The sequence below is a fragment of the Drosophila hydei genome, unplaced genomic scaffold (assembly GCF_003285905.1).
Source record: "Drosophila hydei strain 15085-1641.00,03,60 unplaced genomic scaffold, DhydRS2 tig00008122-arrow-pilon, whole genome shotgun sequence".
Taxonomy (NCBI): domain Eukaryota; kingdom Metazoa; phylum Arthropoda; class Insecta; order Diptera; family Drosophilidae; genus Drosophila; species Drosophila hydei.
In genome coordinates this window covers 1,579,034-1,592,120 of record NW_022045833.1, presented here as the reverse complement: position 1 = coordinate 1,592,120, position 13,087 = coordinate 1,579,034, and the positions used below count along the sequence as shown (strand labels likewise).

Here is a 13,087-nt window from a genome sequence, read left to right as displayed (position 1 = left end):
CAGAAATAGCTTTTGCGTAAAAGCACTTGCTACTTTAAGAAATCATAGCAAATACAAATATTATTATAATAAAAACCTTCAGGGAAGTTAAAACAAAATATTTTGAAGAGGGCTAAAAAGGGCGAGAGAGAGAGAGAAAGCTAATATTATTTTCAATTTATTCTATAGAGCTTAGTTTTCAAAGAGCTTTGTATATTCTAGCATTAAAAAAGTTTTCTTAAGAAATAAGATATTTCAAAACTTTGTTTAGACAAGAACTTCAGTTATTGACCTCTAGTTTGTATAACAGATACACGAGACCTAACTGCATTCATATATAAACATATATGTCTATATATATATGTGAAATTTGGTGTAATAGAGCTCTTAGCTATGTCAAAACAAGTATCTCTTATGTCTTTGGCCTAAGAATTGAGCCACTCACTTGCATGAATAGGCTTAGAAAAAAAATATCTACAAAATTTCTAAAAATCTGAAAATTTCATATATATATAGCAGCTTTTTCAATGCTAAAATGTATCTAAAAAAATGTGTCTAGATACATTTGAGAATTGTTAAAGCTGCTATATATATATATAAAAATTTTTAAAATTTTAAAAATTTTTTAGATATTTATGTTTGTTCTTAGAGTCTTATAAAATGTATTCTAAAATTCTTATAGATTTATTTTAATATTTTTTTTATATTCACGTTAAAATCGAAAATTCTTGAAACTATTCCAGTCAAAGTCTCGTCCTAGTGTTACATTTTTGATGATAAAATCTGTATGCCCCTCCCAAGTGTCTGAAACAACTTCGTGACTCTGTGCGCATCAGATCTAAAAGCTTTCAATTATGGCTAGCACCAACTCGAACTGTTGATGTATTGCCAATATGTAAGCCGAAGCTTCCGTCATGCTATATATACTATATACACTACACATAATATATATCTATTATAGTGTATTATTAGTTTATAATAGAAGTGCGAACTGTTTAAAGTTGAAACTTGTTTTGCGTATCCCACACACAATTAGCATCGCAATATGAATCAGAATTTATGGCCGGGGCTATTGGTGCATAGTTTGTTTTAATTGGCACTTTTTTAACTGAACAAATAGAACATGTGATTTTGTTTGCGCACGATATGAATTTATGATCTTATAGACTACGATCTTAAAAGAAAGACTGCAAAAATTTGGCACACAGATTCGAAGTTTTATGCGAATGCAAATTAAAATTGTTTTAATGGATTGATTTATATGGCTATGAGCCACAAAAGTTCTTGTAGTTTTAGGAATGCAGTGCCGCAAAAGCTTATGGAAACGAGACTAAACTTTGATGCGCTATCAAAGCTAAATTTTTCATTACATTTTAGATATTTGATTCAGTTTAAGTTTTTAAGATTTTCTAAAGAATGTGAAACAGAAACAAAAAGTTTTTAATATAATTATATATATTATATTATAATTTTAATGATATATAAATATATATATTATATTGTATTTTAAATGACTATATATTTTTTAAAAAATATAAATTCCAATATTTAATAATTAAATATGAAAATTTTATTTTAAAAATAAATTACCAAAAGTATAAAAAAAAGTTACTTAAATATTATTTAAAAAAAGAAGAGCTTTCATACCTATATATGTTTTTTTATGAAATATTTTAAAATATTGCTTAAACAAATTAAAATATTTCTCAAAAATAATTTGTAAATTTATTCACAACAAAATATTTTAGGTTTTCTCGCCATCATTTTAAATGTTTCTCTAAGTAACATCTGAAATGTTTCTTTGTTGTTACAGCTTTGTAACTTAGCTCACATACACAACACACAAATAGAATTGCTTAGCACGCTAAAAGCTCTGCGTGCATGCTAAATGAATTGCATAAAGCTTTTTGCACTAATACAAATGCGCATACCTAAGCATACACACACAGCATAGCATATAGACAGATTTTAGCCGTATGTCAATAAGAATAAAAACAAAGCAAAATAAAATGTTTTATTTAATGTTTGGTATTTTTAAGAATTCTAGGAATTTTGAAGATACAACTAAGGAAAATGTATTGAGAGTATTTCACTTGATGATGATAGAAATTTGTTTTTAATTCCAATAAACAAATAAAAATGCCCATAAAAGTTGTAAGGCTTTTGTTCCCATGAAACAACACACATTTTTGGCTAATAAAAATAGCCACAGCATATGAAAAGGTATTCAATAAGAAATATGTTTTAATCAATCAAAGTTTATGGCCTTTGCCAAAAACATTCTGCCGTAGGAATTTTTCACAAATATCCCAACGTTTGGCAATGAGCATAGATGCCTGACCTGCCCGTGGGCTGCAACCCACATGCAACAGCAGCTAGTGGAACGAGTTTTACAAAAACTGGGTCAATGCGGCAGAGTGTACGCCTAAGGCTTCAAGCTAGCCTTAGAATATATGCATTTATTAGCTAGTATAAAATATGAATATCTGTCTGTCTATCGATGGGGCACATAGATGTAATTGTAATGGGCAATCAAAATTTTTCCAGTCATAAATGCGAACACACGCACACCCCCAATCAAAGCAGCCCACCTATATTTGCATTAACAATCTGCCAAAAAAAAGCAGAAATTAAAGAGAAAAGAGGCGGCAACATTTATGGCTAATGACGTATATCAAGCATACGACACGTTGCAGACGAAATATCGAAAAACCTCTAGAGATCGTGACTAAACGAAGGAGCTGCCTCAACGCCCACATGACGACGACAAGCTTCAAAACAAAATAAAATGTGCGAAGTTGAGGTATTGGCAAAAACAAAAAGAAAAAAGTCACAGGTGCAACAAAATAAAATAAAATACGTAATAAAATCAAATCAAATAGACGACCATAAAAATGCAAGGTGTGTAGAAAAACAGTTTATGTAGATAATTAATAAAATTTACACATGGAGGTTTTTGGAAAGTCTATAGCCAGGGAAGGTTTTAAACGCTCGTAGCGCTCGACAGACGATCGAGTTGTGATTTGTACGGCAAACGCGACACACGTCCGTACACCCAATTTTCGAGCTCTATTATCAGTTATATATATATATATGTATATATGGCGAGATATATATAACGGTGTTACATATTAGTGAAGTGTTGTTTAAGTGCGTGTGTTTAAAGGGGAGAGAAATGCACTTAAGATGGATCCAGAGAACGATATTTACGCTTTCTATGATATAAGAGGTTTCAAGCGGTGCGATAAGCAACTCAACTCAACTCAACTTAGCTCAACTGAACTCAATTGCTCTATAAACTAACTCAATATTAAATGTGTTTATTGCTTTTTTCTTGGTTTTTTTGTAGGAAATGTAGACCGGCGGGACCAAATAAATCGCAAAAATTTCTGCAACCGCGAATGTCACTCCTAGGGAAGCCGCTGAACTATAATCGCGGCACACATCGCCGCGATGCGCGCTACCGGCGGATGCAAAGTCGCCTCTACAATTTTCTGGAGAGACCGCGCGGCCTGCATGCCATATTCTATCATGTGATGGTGTAAGTAGACAAACGAATCATTTACCAAGCGAATCAAACCAATGAAAACAATGTGTTCGATCATGATTTCATACTGATCTAGTTGTATGTAAAAATTAGTTTGATTTTGAGAGTGAAATCTTCGGAGGTTTCTTTGTTCAATTAAAGAATCTTTTGAATTGTAAATTATTTTATATAAAATATTGCTGCAGAGAAATTCATTTTTAAGAACTATATTTTAATTCAAAATTATTTTATAAAATTTAAATTAGTTTTAAAAAAAAATAAATAAATAAATAAATAAATTTTAAGTTAAAATATTTTACTAAATTCCTTACAGAATCTAAAGAGCGATAGCATTTAAATAATATGTTTTATTGAATATATTTATATATATAATATATTTATATAATATATTTTATATTTTATTATATAATATATTTTATAGAATATATTTATAAATATAATATATTTATATAATATATTTTATATTTTATTTTTTAAGCTCATAATTTAGATTTTTTATTAAATTTTTTTAGTATTAACTTAAATAAATAGCTAAAAGTTTTTTAAAAAGCATTATTGTATATCCTTTGATTTATTATAAACATCATCATGACTTTTATTATAAATAATAATACAAGTACCATGCTTAGATAGAGCACTCGACTGGGCTCAACTGCGAAGGTGGAATTGAGCGTAGCCCAAGAAAGAAAAGGTTTACTGAGCGGCAAAGGCAGTTCGACAGAAAATAAACTAGCTCTATAAGACTTCCCTTTTTAAGAATTAGCAAAGATAATTAATCATACTCTATAAAGTTTCGCACACCAAAAATTTTAACTTAATTAATATATATAAATATATAATATAAATATATAATATATATATATATATATATATATATATATATATATATATATATATATATATATATATATATATATATATATATATATGTACTATATATTTATATACTTTTTATATATTTTAAATGCAAAATTTTGTTTTCTAGATTTCTGATGGTGTTCACATGTCTCGCATTGAGCGTGTTTTCCACCATCAAGGAATATGAGGAGGATGCTGTATATATATTATTTCGCATGGAGATCATAGTTGTCATCTGGTTTACCATGGAGTTTGGAGCGCGCCTTTGGTCGTCCGGCTGCCGTTCGCGCTATCAAGGCACGCTGGGACGACTAAAGTTTATAAAGCAACCATTTTGTATTATAGGTGAGTATTAAAGCATATAATTCACTAAATCTGCTATAATGGAAATCTCCTGGCGTTTTAGATATTATCACCATTTTAGCCTCAATTGTAGTATTAGGCATGGGCACCTCTGGCCAGGTGTTTGCGACGAGCGCATTGCGTGGTTTACGATTCTTTCAGATACTACGCATGGTGCGCATGGATCGACGCGGTGGCACCTGGAAGCTGCTCGGTTCGGTTGTCTACGCACACAGACAGGTAGATATCGGATTTAACATGCATGTTAAATGCAGTGCTATTAAATGATGCGTTCTTTGTCTGCCTCGTTTCTAGGAGCTCATCACAACCATGTATATTGGATTTTTAGGTCTTATTTTTGCATCATTCCTAGTTTATATGTGGGAGAAGGACGTCAATGAAAAGTTTAGCAATTTCGCCCAGGCGCTGTGGTGGGGCGTGGTATGTAGCCAAAAGAAAGCAGAGAAACGTGTTCTTGAATTATTCAACTTTGACCCAGATAACGTTGTGCACTGTCGGCTATGGCGATATGGTGCCCATCACCTGGCAGGGCAAATTGATTGCCTCATGCTGTGCCCTGTTGGGCATATCGTTCTTTGCGCTACCTGCGGTAAGTCTATCGTTAATTCATGCATCCGGACACCTCGCCACCGGACACCGGACACCGAATATCGTATAGCAAATAACCGTACATCATCATCATCATCATCTTTGTTCACACATCCATGCCACCATTTAATTCACTTATTGCAGGGCATTTTGGGTAGCGGCTTTGCGTTGAAGGTGCAGCAGCAGCAGCGCCAGAAGCACATGATACGGCGTCGCCAGCCGGCGGCGACGCTCATTCAGGCCGTTTGGCGCTGCTATGCGGCCGATGAGCATTCCGTATCCGTGGCCACCTGGAAGATACATCAGGTGGCGCTGCCAAGTCCGCCCGCATCGTAAGTACACACTACCCCCCACCCCACAAACGACACTTATAGTCTCTGCCTTGGGCATTGCCACTGCATTGCCACACTTAGCATACAACAATTACTCTGGGATTTACAGCCAAAAATCAATATGCAAGTGTAAACTAGATACTACCTGATACCTGCAACACCTGCTAATTGCAACAATTGCAAGTATGCATTATGGCTACATGAAATAACTCTTGAAATGGAGACAAAAAAATTTATACTTAAAATTTTTGACAGATTAACTTAAGTTTGAAATATAAATTATTTTATTTAAATTATTTAATATATTTATAAATACATTTCAATATTTCTTTAATATATTATATTTATTATAAGCAATTTATATAAAGTTAAATATAATTTTAAATTAATTGTATTATTAATAGGATTAATTTAAATTGTTTCTTTATTTTTAATTTAATTTAATTCTTCAAATATCTTTAAAATATTTATTTATTTTGTTTTAATATACATTTAAAATTTGATAAATAATTTTAATTTAAAAATTAATTTAGTATTTAATTTAAAAAATAATTTAATTAAACATTTTTTTGGTTAATTTTTTTTTAAATTTTGAATTAATAAAATAATTATTGTTTTCTAAAAAAATTAAATTTTAAACCTTAAGAATGGCTTTTTATGAAGTATAATTTATAGTTAAACATAAAGAGTTCATTGTTATACTTTATTAATATTTAAAAATATATTTTATGGGTTTTCTATGATTAAGTTCCTCCATCAAGAGTTATTTCATGAGATCTAATTGTACAAATTCACAACAAAACACACCACACTCTACACCATTTACACACACACACACAAACACAACAAGCCCACCGAGTTGTATTTAAAAAGTGTGACAGAGACGTTGTGCGTACTGCAGTAAATATATAATTGATGAGAATCGCAGCGAAAGGCGTTGCAGTAAACGAAACTTTTAGTCCATACAATTTAGACAACACCCAAGGCCCAAAGCATGTGTGTAGTGTGTACATACTACCAAGAGCATAACCAAATGTCTATATGATACACCCACAACACTATCCACATAATCCACAAGAACAAACCGAAACAAAAAAAAAAAACCAAGAATAATTCCTCTTCGTCTATCGATTAACAATTTCAGTTTCAGCGTACTTAATTTTTCGACATCTTTTACGTACCTCTATCATTTTCTTTCATAATAATTTTTATATATATATAAACTTTTCAGTTCTGAAAACTGGGAGCGATTATTAAAAAACATAACCGAATATAGGTAAAAGTGATAAAAAGATAAAAAAAAAAAACAAAGACAAAAATACTCACAACAAGTTCAAAAAGCAAAATGTTTTCAATGCAAATGCTATTCATGTTTTGTTTTATATTTTTCATAGGGTACTTTGCTTATCAAGCACCAAGCCATACAACATCAAATGCATCAAGTTGCTCCTAAGTATTCATTAATAAAAAAAAAAAAACCAAAATCAAATAAGATAAGCCCAACACACATCAGTCGAGTTTTTTTCTTTGTAATTCGCAGCTTCTCTATAACGCACCCTATCCGACTAACTCTGTCCCCACGTATCTCTCTAACTCTATTCAAAATTCATGCTCTCTATCGTATCTATATTTAGATAACAATTGACAAGCGTTAACAAACTAATAAAACAAACAAAAATTTATTGTAAAACAATAATCTCTGCTAAATTCTGTTCTGCAATTTGTTTAACTCATGTTTCCATCGATGATATAAGTAAATTAATCAATCTGATACAAATTGATTCTCATTGTGCTGCTGCTGTGTGATCCAAAACAAAAACGAAATTAAAACTAAAATAAAAACAATTAATTATAAAAATACACACACACACATACATACATAAATGCATACAATGTGTACTATAATTAACATGTGAGTTCAATTAAGAAATTTAAATGTTTTATTTATTCCCATTTTTTCCTTATCTTCTCTCTCTCTCTCTCTGGTTTATTTACAATTAAATTCACAAGATATATGCACACACTCACACACACACACACGTATAATACTATAGCTATAAGGCAATTGCACATTTTGTATCTATGTAACTTTTAGCGTATTGAAATCCTCTTTATTGTCACAATGACACCAGCTTAAAGTTTGATCTGAAATAAATTGCTTAAAGCACGGAAAAGCTTTGAGCAGCTTTAAACGTGTTGTAGGATACTGTAAAAGCTACCCTTATACAGTTCCTTGCAAATTTAGTATTTGTTGGATTTAAGTCAGCTAAAAGCTCAATGTTCTTCTTAAGCAGCTTTTTATCAATGAATTATCCAACTAAACTTAAAAACTTCACTAATTAACTAATTAATTCTTTAAACATTAATTTGCCTCTCTATAGCTCTAATATATATTAATAAGAATTTTGCCAAAGCTTTCAGAAACATACAACATAATCTTGCTGAAAATATCCAGCATACAAAATTATATTAACTTAATTTAAATGCTACAAAATATTTATATTTCAATACTGACTTTGTACAAAAGCTGTGCAGAACTTCAGCAATCATAAAATGCACTTTTTTTTAATTTTTTAAAAAATCTCAACAACAGCTTGAAGCTTAACTAACTCACTAAAATTAAAATCAATTTCAATTGAAGAAAAATTACTTTAAACAACTTTTAAGCCTTAGACAAACTGCCTGCTGCTAGACAGTAGTTAAAGCACTTTCTATAAGCATTTCATTTAAGTGAAAGCCAAGTCTCAATTTGGACTAACACCTTAGCTTCTTTCAGCCAATTTTAGATGCTGTGTAAAGCTTTGTCAAAAGCTCAACGTAGACTTTCAGCTGCTGTCATTGCGCCGCGCTCGCCACCTGTACTTGTCACAACTTCAGGCTAGCACCTTTAGCACACACACTTACAACGCAATACACACTCACACACACACACATATATACCTATTGCAACTATCTTCTAGCTCTATGTACTACGCTGAACTTTATCCCGTCAATATCTATCTCTCTACTCGTTGCCCCGCTTATTGCTTGCATCAATATTTATTTATATTTCGTTTTCCACAGACGGGCCTCATCCAGCTTTAAGCACAATACATCCTTTGTCGCCCGCTTGCCGACAATAAGGCGTCACAAGAGCCAGACCATACAGGCACCCGGTCCGGATGGCTCCACGCTGTCCAAGCCGCCCGGCTCGTCCCGTGCCTCGACCAGGTATACGCGCACCATACGTGATATTAACGCATCTGTGGAGAATCTCGGTAAGTTGCGGCCGCAAAGCGTTTTGTTTTTTTTTTTTGCCAAATCATTTTTTTCGTTTTGCATTCACTGACGATGGCTGAGTTCGTGTTTGAAGATTTTGCCGTCAACAGTTGTTATGAAATAATTCCAATACAGTGAAACCCATTACAATTTCTGTTTGCACACATTCAAAAAACAAACACACACACACACCCACGCACAACCAACGAAGAACAAAATATAAACAAACAATAACAAGTTATCGTTTCTTATTTGTCTTGGCCCCAAAATGCATGTTCTACTCGTACCCCCAAACTGTGCAAAAACCCCATACTCTATATCAACTTATATCTCTCTATATACACCCACACACACACACACACACACACACCAGATTCAGTACATTTGCCTTTTGCTATTCTGCGCTGCTCATTGCACCAGTAAAAACAATTTACACAAATGATTATCAAATATTTACTATCCACTGCAGGCAATTGCATTTCCATCAGCTTTGCGCTATCAACAATTTTTGCATTTCAATTTAATTAACTGGGAAACTGGGAACATGTTTGCCTCTTTAATGCTTTACACTACAAATATTTAGCGTAATTTCTCTTTCGTGGAAAACTATTTTTACTTTTACCTTTTTCGCATATATATAAACATATATATTTTCTGGCTTAATTAATTTATAGTCTTCAGGCTGAAGTGAGAATGCTTTAATATAAATATAGAAATTTACAGCACTTTCAAGCCTTGAAGCGCATTTTGTGCACGTTGCAAGCACTTAATTCATGTTTTTAATAATGCAAAGCTAATTTTAAAGAATATACTAAACAAAAATTTAAAAAAAAAATATAATATAATATAAAAAAATATAATAAATGTGGTAATTTGTGTAGAGGAAAAGATAAATGTTTTTATCAATTCTTTGGAGAAAGCATAGAAAATAAAAAATAAGTATTGGCTTTTTCATTTATTTAAAAATATGAAATTTAAAAATAGGGGAAAAAAACTAGTCATAAATTCTAAAAATAAAAGAAAATTAACTATGCAAGAATATATTAAAAAACACATTAAAAATCTATTATAAAACAATTTTAAACTCATTTTGAATTATTCTTAAATAAATTTAAAAAAATAAAATAATTGTTAAATATTTATAATAAGAAGTATATGAGTTTTATAATTTAATTTTACAAAAATCTATTTGTACATTTTTTTTTAATATTAAATTTAATTCAAATAGCAAGAGCAAACATATTTTATAACTTTTTGAAATTAGCACAGTTTTCATATATTAACTCTCTTAGCTCTTGCTACCTGCATTTACATAGCATTATAGTTTATATAAATAACTAAATGCTTATAGAGCGCACATCATTTAAGCGCAACCAATTGGAAACCAATAAATTTCACTTAATGAAAATAAATGAGAATGAATCAACTTTTCATAGATAGGAAAATGACAATTGCCATAGGAAAGCAATTGGCGCCCCATAGTTTTATTGAAAGATTGAAAGCGACTGCAGATGAGGAATTAGGAAGTAAAAGCAAGGCAAAGCAGCAAACATTAGTTGCTTAATTAATAATGATTAATGAAATAATTAATAAAAATAAGAACAGAATTGATCTGATATGAAAATGAGCTGAGAGCTTGAAGATGGCACAGGATCAATAGAACATAAATAATCTATTCTGTTTCTATTATCTAACTTAGGCATAGCAATTAACAATTTATTCTCATGTCAACCCCACCAACTGCTTGCTACACTCATCTATGACACTACTAAATACCCTGCACATACAACACCATTTCTGAATACAAATTGTAGTTATATATTTTCTCTTAGTGTATTTTTGCTGAATGTTTTTACACTACGCACCCGCCCAAAGAAAGAAAAACAAATAACAAAATATAAATAACAATAATAATAATCGTAAAAAAATATAAAATATTATAAATATTTTTTTTTAAGAATGTTAAAAGTTGAAACGTGAAAAATGAAATTTCTTTGTAAGTTTTTTTGGTGTGTGTTGATTTGAAAACCCTTTTTTGTAACCCTAATGTGCGACCCATATAGACTACCGTGTCTCTGCATTGATTGATTGATTGATTGAAACATTAATTTGACTTGATTGGCACAAAAAAAAAAAAAACAAAAATTATTAAAAAAAAAAACAACATAAAACTAAAAAACAAAAAAAAACAACTTTAACATCTGGTTTGACATTTTCAGAGGTAGTACAAAATGGCAAATCCATGAATCCGAGTTTTAGCGAAGATTCAGTTGCTGAAACAACTTGCTTAAAAAATATAAAAAATTCAGACGGTAAGTCTACAAGGTCCTGCCCAGGTTCCAAATACCAAAATACCAAATACACCTTGAGATATATAAAAAAAAAAAAAAAACAAAAAAAATTATATATTTATATATAACCCTATATTGAGTGTTGTGGTTGTGTCAATGTTGTGGTTGCATCTTAAATTGAATTTAAATTTGAGTTTAATGTTCGTTTTGATTGTTTTTTTTTATATACAAAGAAAGAAAAACAAGTTCAATATGAGATTAAGGTCTGGAGGGTGCTGAAACAAGCTGAAACTAATGCGCTTTCTCACACACACACACACTCGCACTCGCACTCACACACACAGCTAAGTCCACGACCACGCCCACGCCCACGCCCACACAGCTGGAGAATTGCATACGCAGCGCCAGCCTGGGCAATCTAGCGTCCAGCGCTGCAGAGCAGCCCAAGGCTGTGGTGGCTAGCTCCAATATGCTAACCATTCCCGTCGTGCTTTACGGCTTCTTGCACGGCGACTTTTTCGGCTCGACATTTTCGCTGCGCAATCCGCGCATTACGCCCACGCAGGATCTGGAGGCGGGCCACATAGCCGCAGAGCCCTCGAAAGCCAGCTTAAATGACAATCCGAACACGAACAATCCCAGCGGCAGTCCAACGGCCAGCACAAGTCGCGGTCGCACGGGTCGTTTCTTTGCGGCTGCATCGCATATTCTGGCGCCGGGCGGCGAGCGGGCACGCGGCGCATTCAATGTGGCAAGTGCGTGTAGAACAATACAAACGACAACCTGCAACTAGCCTAAGTTTCAGCTAGACTCGCAATGCCCTCTCGAAGGAAGTGTATATTATGTGTATATGGCTAGGGCTTGGTTTAGCATGCGCTCTCTCTCTCTCTCTCTCTCGCTCTAGACACTGTCGTAGTGAATTAGTTCAAATGCATTTTGTTAGCCTCTCTGTAGTAGTGCTAAATATGTATCATATATATATATATATATATATATAGGGAGTTATAGCTGTAACTGAACTCCCTTAACACCAACAACTGTTCGCTCACTTTACGCTACATGGCCACAGACACACACAACGCTTGCTTTTCTCAAACGCTTTCTCCTAACCCAAAACCCGATAACAAAAACCAAACAAAAATACAAAAGAATACTATATACCCTATAATAATATTGTGATTTGATATAAACGTAACTAACCTAATATCTGTATACTTATTGTGCGTTCTATATTAACTACTCTATATGCATATCTCTATAACTACATATGTGTGTGTATAACGCTACTTGTATGTGTTAATTGTGTGTTGTTGGATTGACTTGATTAAATGTAAAACAAATACAAAATATATATGAAAACAATAAAATTGCCGCTTAAACATGCGCGCGAAGCAAGCAACCAAAACCTAACGCACAAGTCAATCTCTCTGATTCATAAATTGCCCCCAGATGAGGATGAGGAGCCGCGCTGCACGCAGCTAACAAATCGGCATAAGATCGCCATACGTTTCATACGCAAGGTAACTATAACTCAGCGTATACCCTACAATATACCATATCATATTTTCGACTCAAACCTTTGCAGCTCAAGTATTTTGTGGCGCGGCGCAAGTTTAAGGAGGCCTTGAAGCCATACGATGTCAAGGACGTTATGGAACAGTATGCGGCGGGTTAGCTTTTCTCTTAATAATAATATATCTCATTATATTAATAATATCTCATCCACTGCTTGCAGGTCATGTGGATTTACTGGGTCGCGTCAAAATGCTGCATTTGCGGTGCGTATACGTAATATTTGTAATGAAAACTGAAATTGCTAGCAAAGCTTTTGGTTTTGTGTAAGCTCTTTAATAGCAGTTATAGATTTTAAA

The 13,087-nt window shown here is 32.5% G+C and overlaps 1 protein-coding gene across 12 annotated transcripts in view; it reads left to right on the top strand.

Moving 5' to 3' along the window:
- Positions 1-13,087, top strand: part of LOC111592234 (potassium voltage-gated channel subfamily KQT member 4) — a 61,508-nt gene that overhangs the window by 45,437 nt on the left and 2,984 nt on the right. The window contains exons 1-14 of one of the 12 annotated variants that reach the window (XM_023304329.2): positions 3,014-3,218; positions 3,329-3,520; positions 4,512-4,729; positions 4,791-4,966; positions 5,042-5,167; positions 5,226-5,336; positions 5,480-5,667; positions 6,899-6,943; positions 8,731-8,924; positions 11,145-11,237; positions 11,561-11,971; positions 12,609-12,736; positions 12,802-12,886; positions 12,952-12,994. In XM_023304329.2, the coding sequence (XP_023160097.2) occupies positions 3,166-3,218; positions 3,329-3,520; positions 4,512-4,729; positions 4,791-4,966; positions 5,042-5,167; positions 5,226-5,336; positions 5,480-5,667; positions 6,899-6,943; positions 8,731-8,924; positions 11,145-11,237; positions 11,561-11,971; positions 12,609-12,736; positions 12,802-12,886; positions 12,952-12,994 (2,063 nt within the window). In that variant the 5' untranslated portion in view covers positions 3,014-3,165. Of the gene's footprint in view, positions 1-3,013; positions 3,219-3,328; positions 3,521-4,511; positions 4,730-4,790; positions 4,967-5,041; positions 5,168-5,225; positions 5,337-5,479; positions 5,668-6,898; positions 6,944-8,730; positions 8,925-11,144; positions 11,238-11,560; positions 11,972-12,608; positions 12,737-12,801; positions 12,887-12,951; positions 12,995-13,087 lie in introns of those variants that run through there. The other 11 variants (XM_023304342.2, XM_023304321.2, XM_023304351.2 and 8 more) reach the window with 11 other exon arrangements.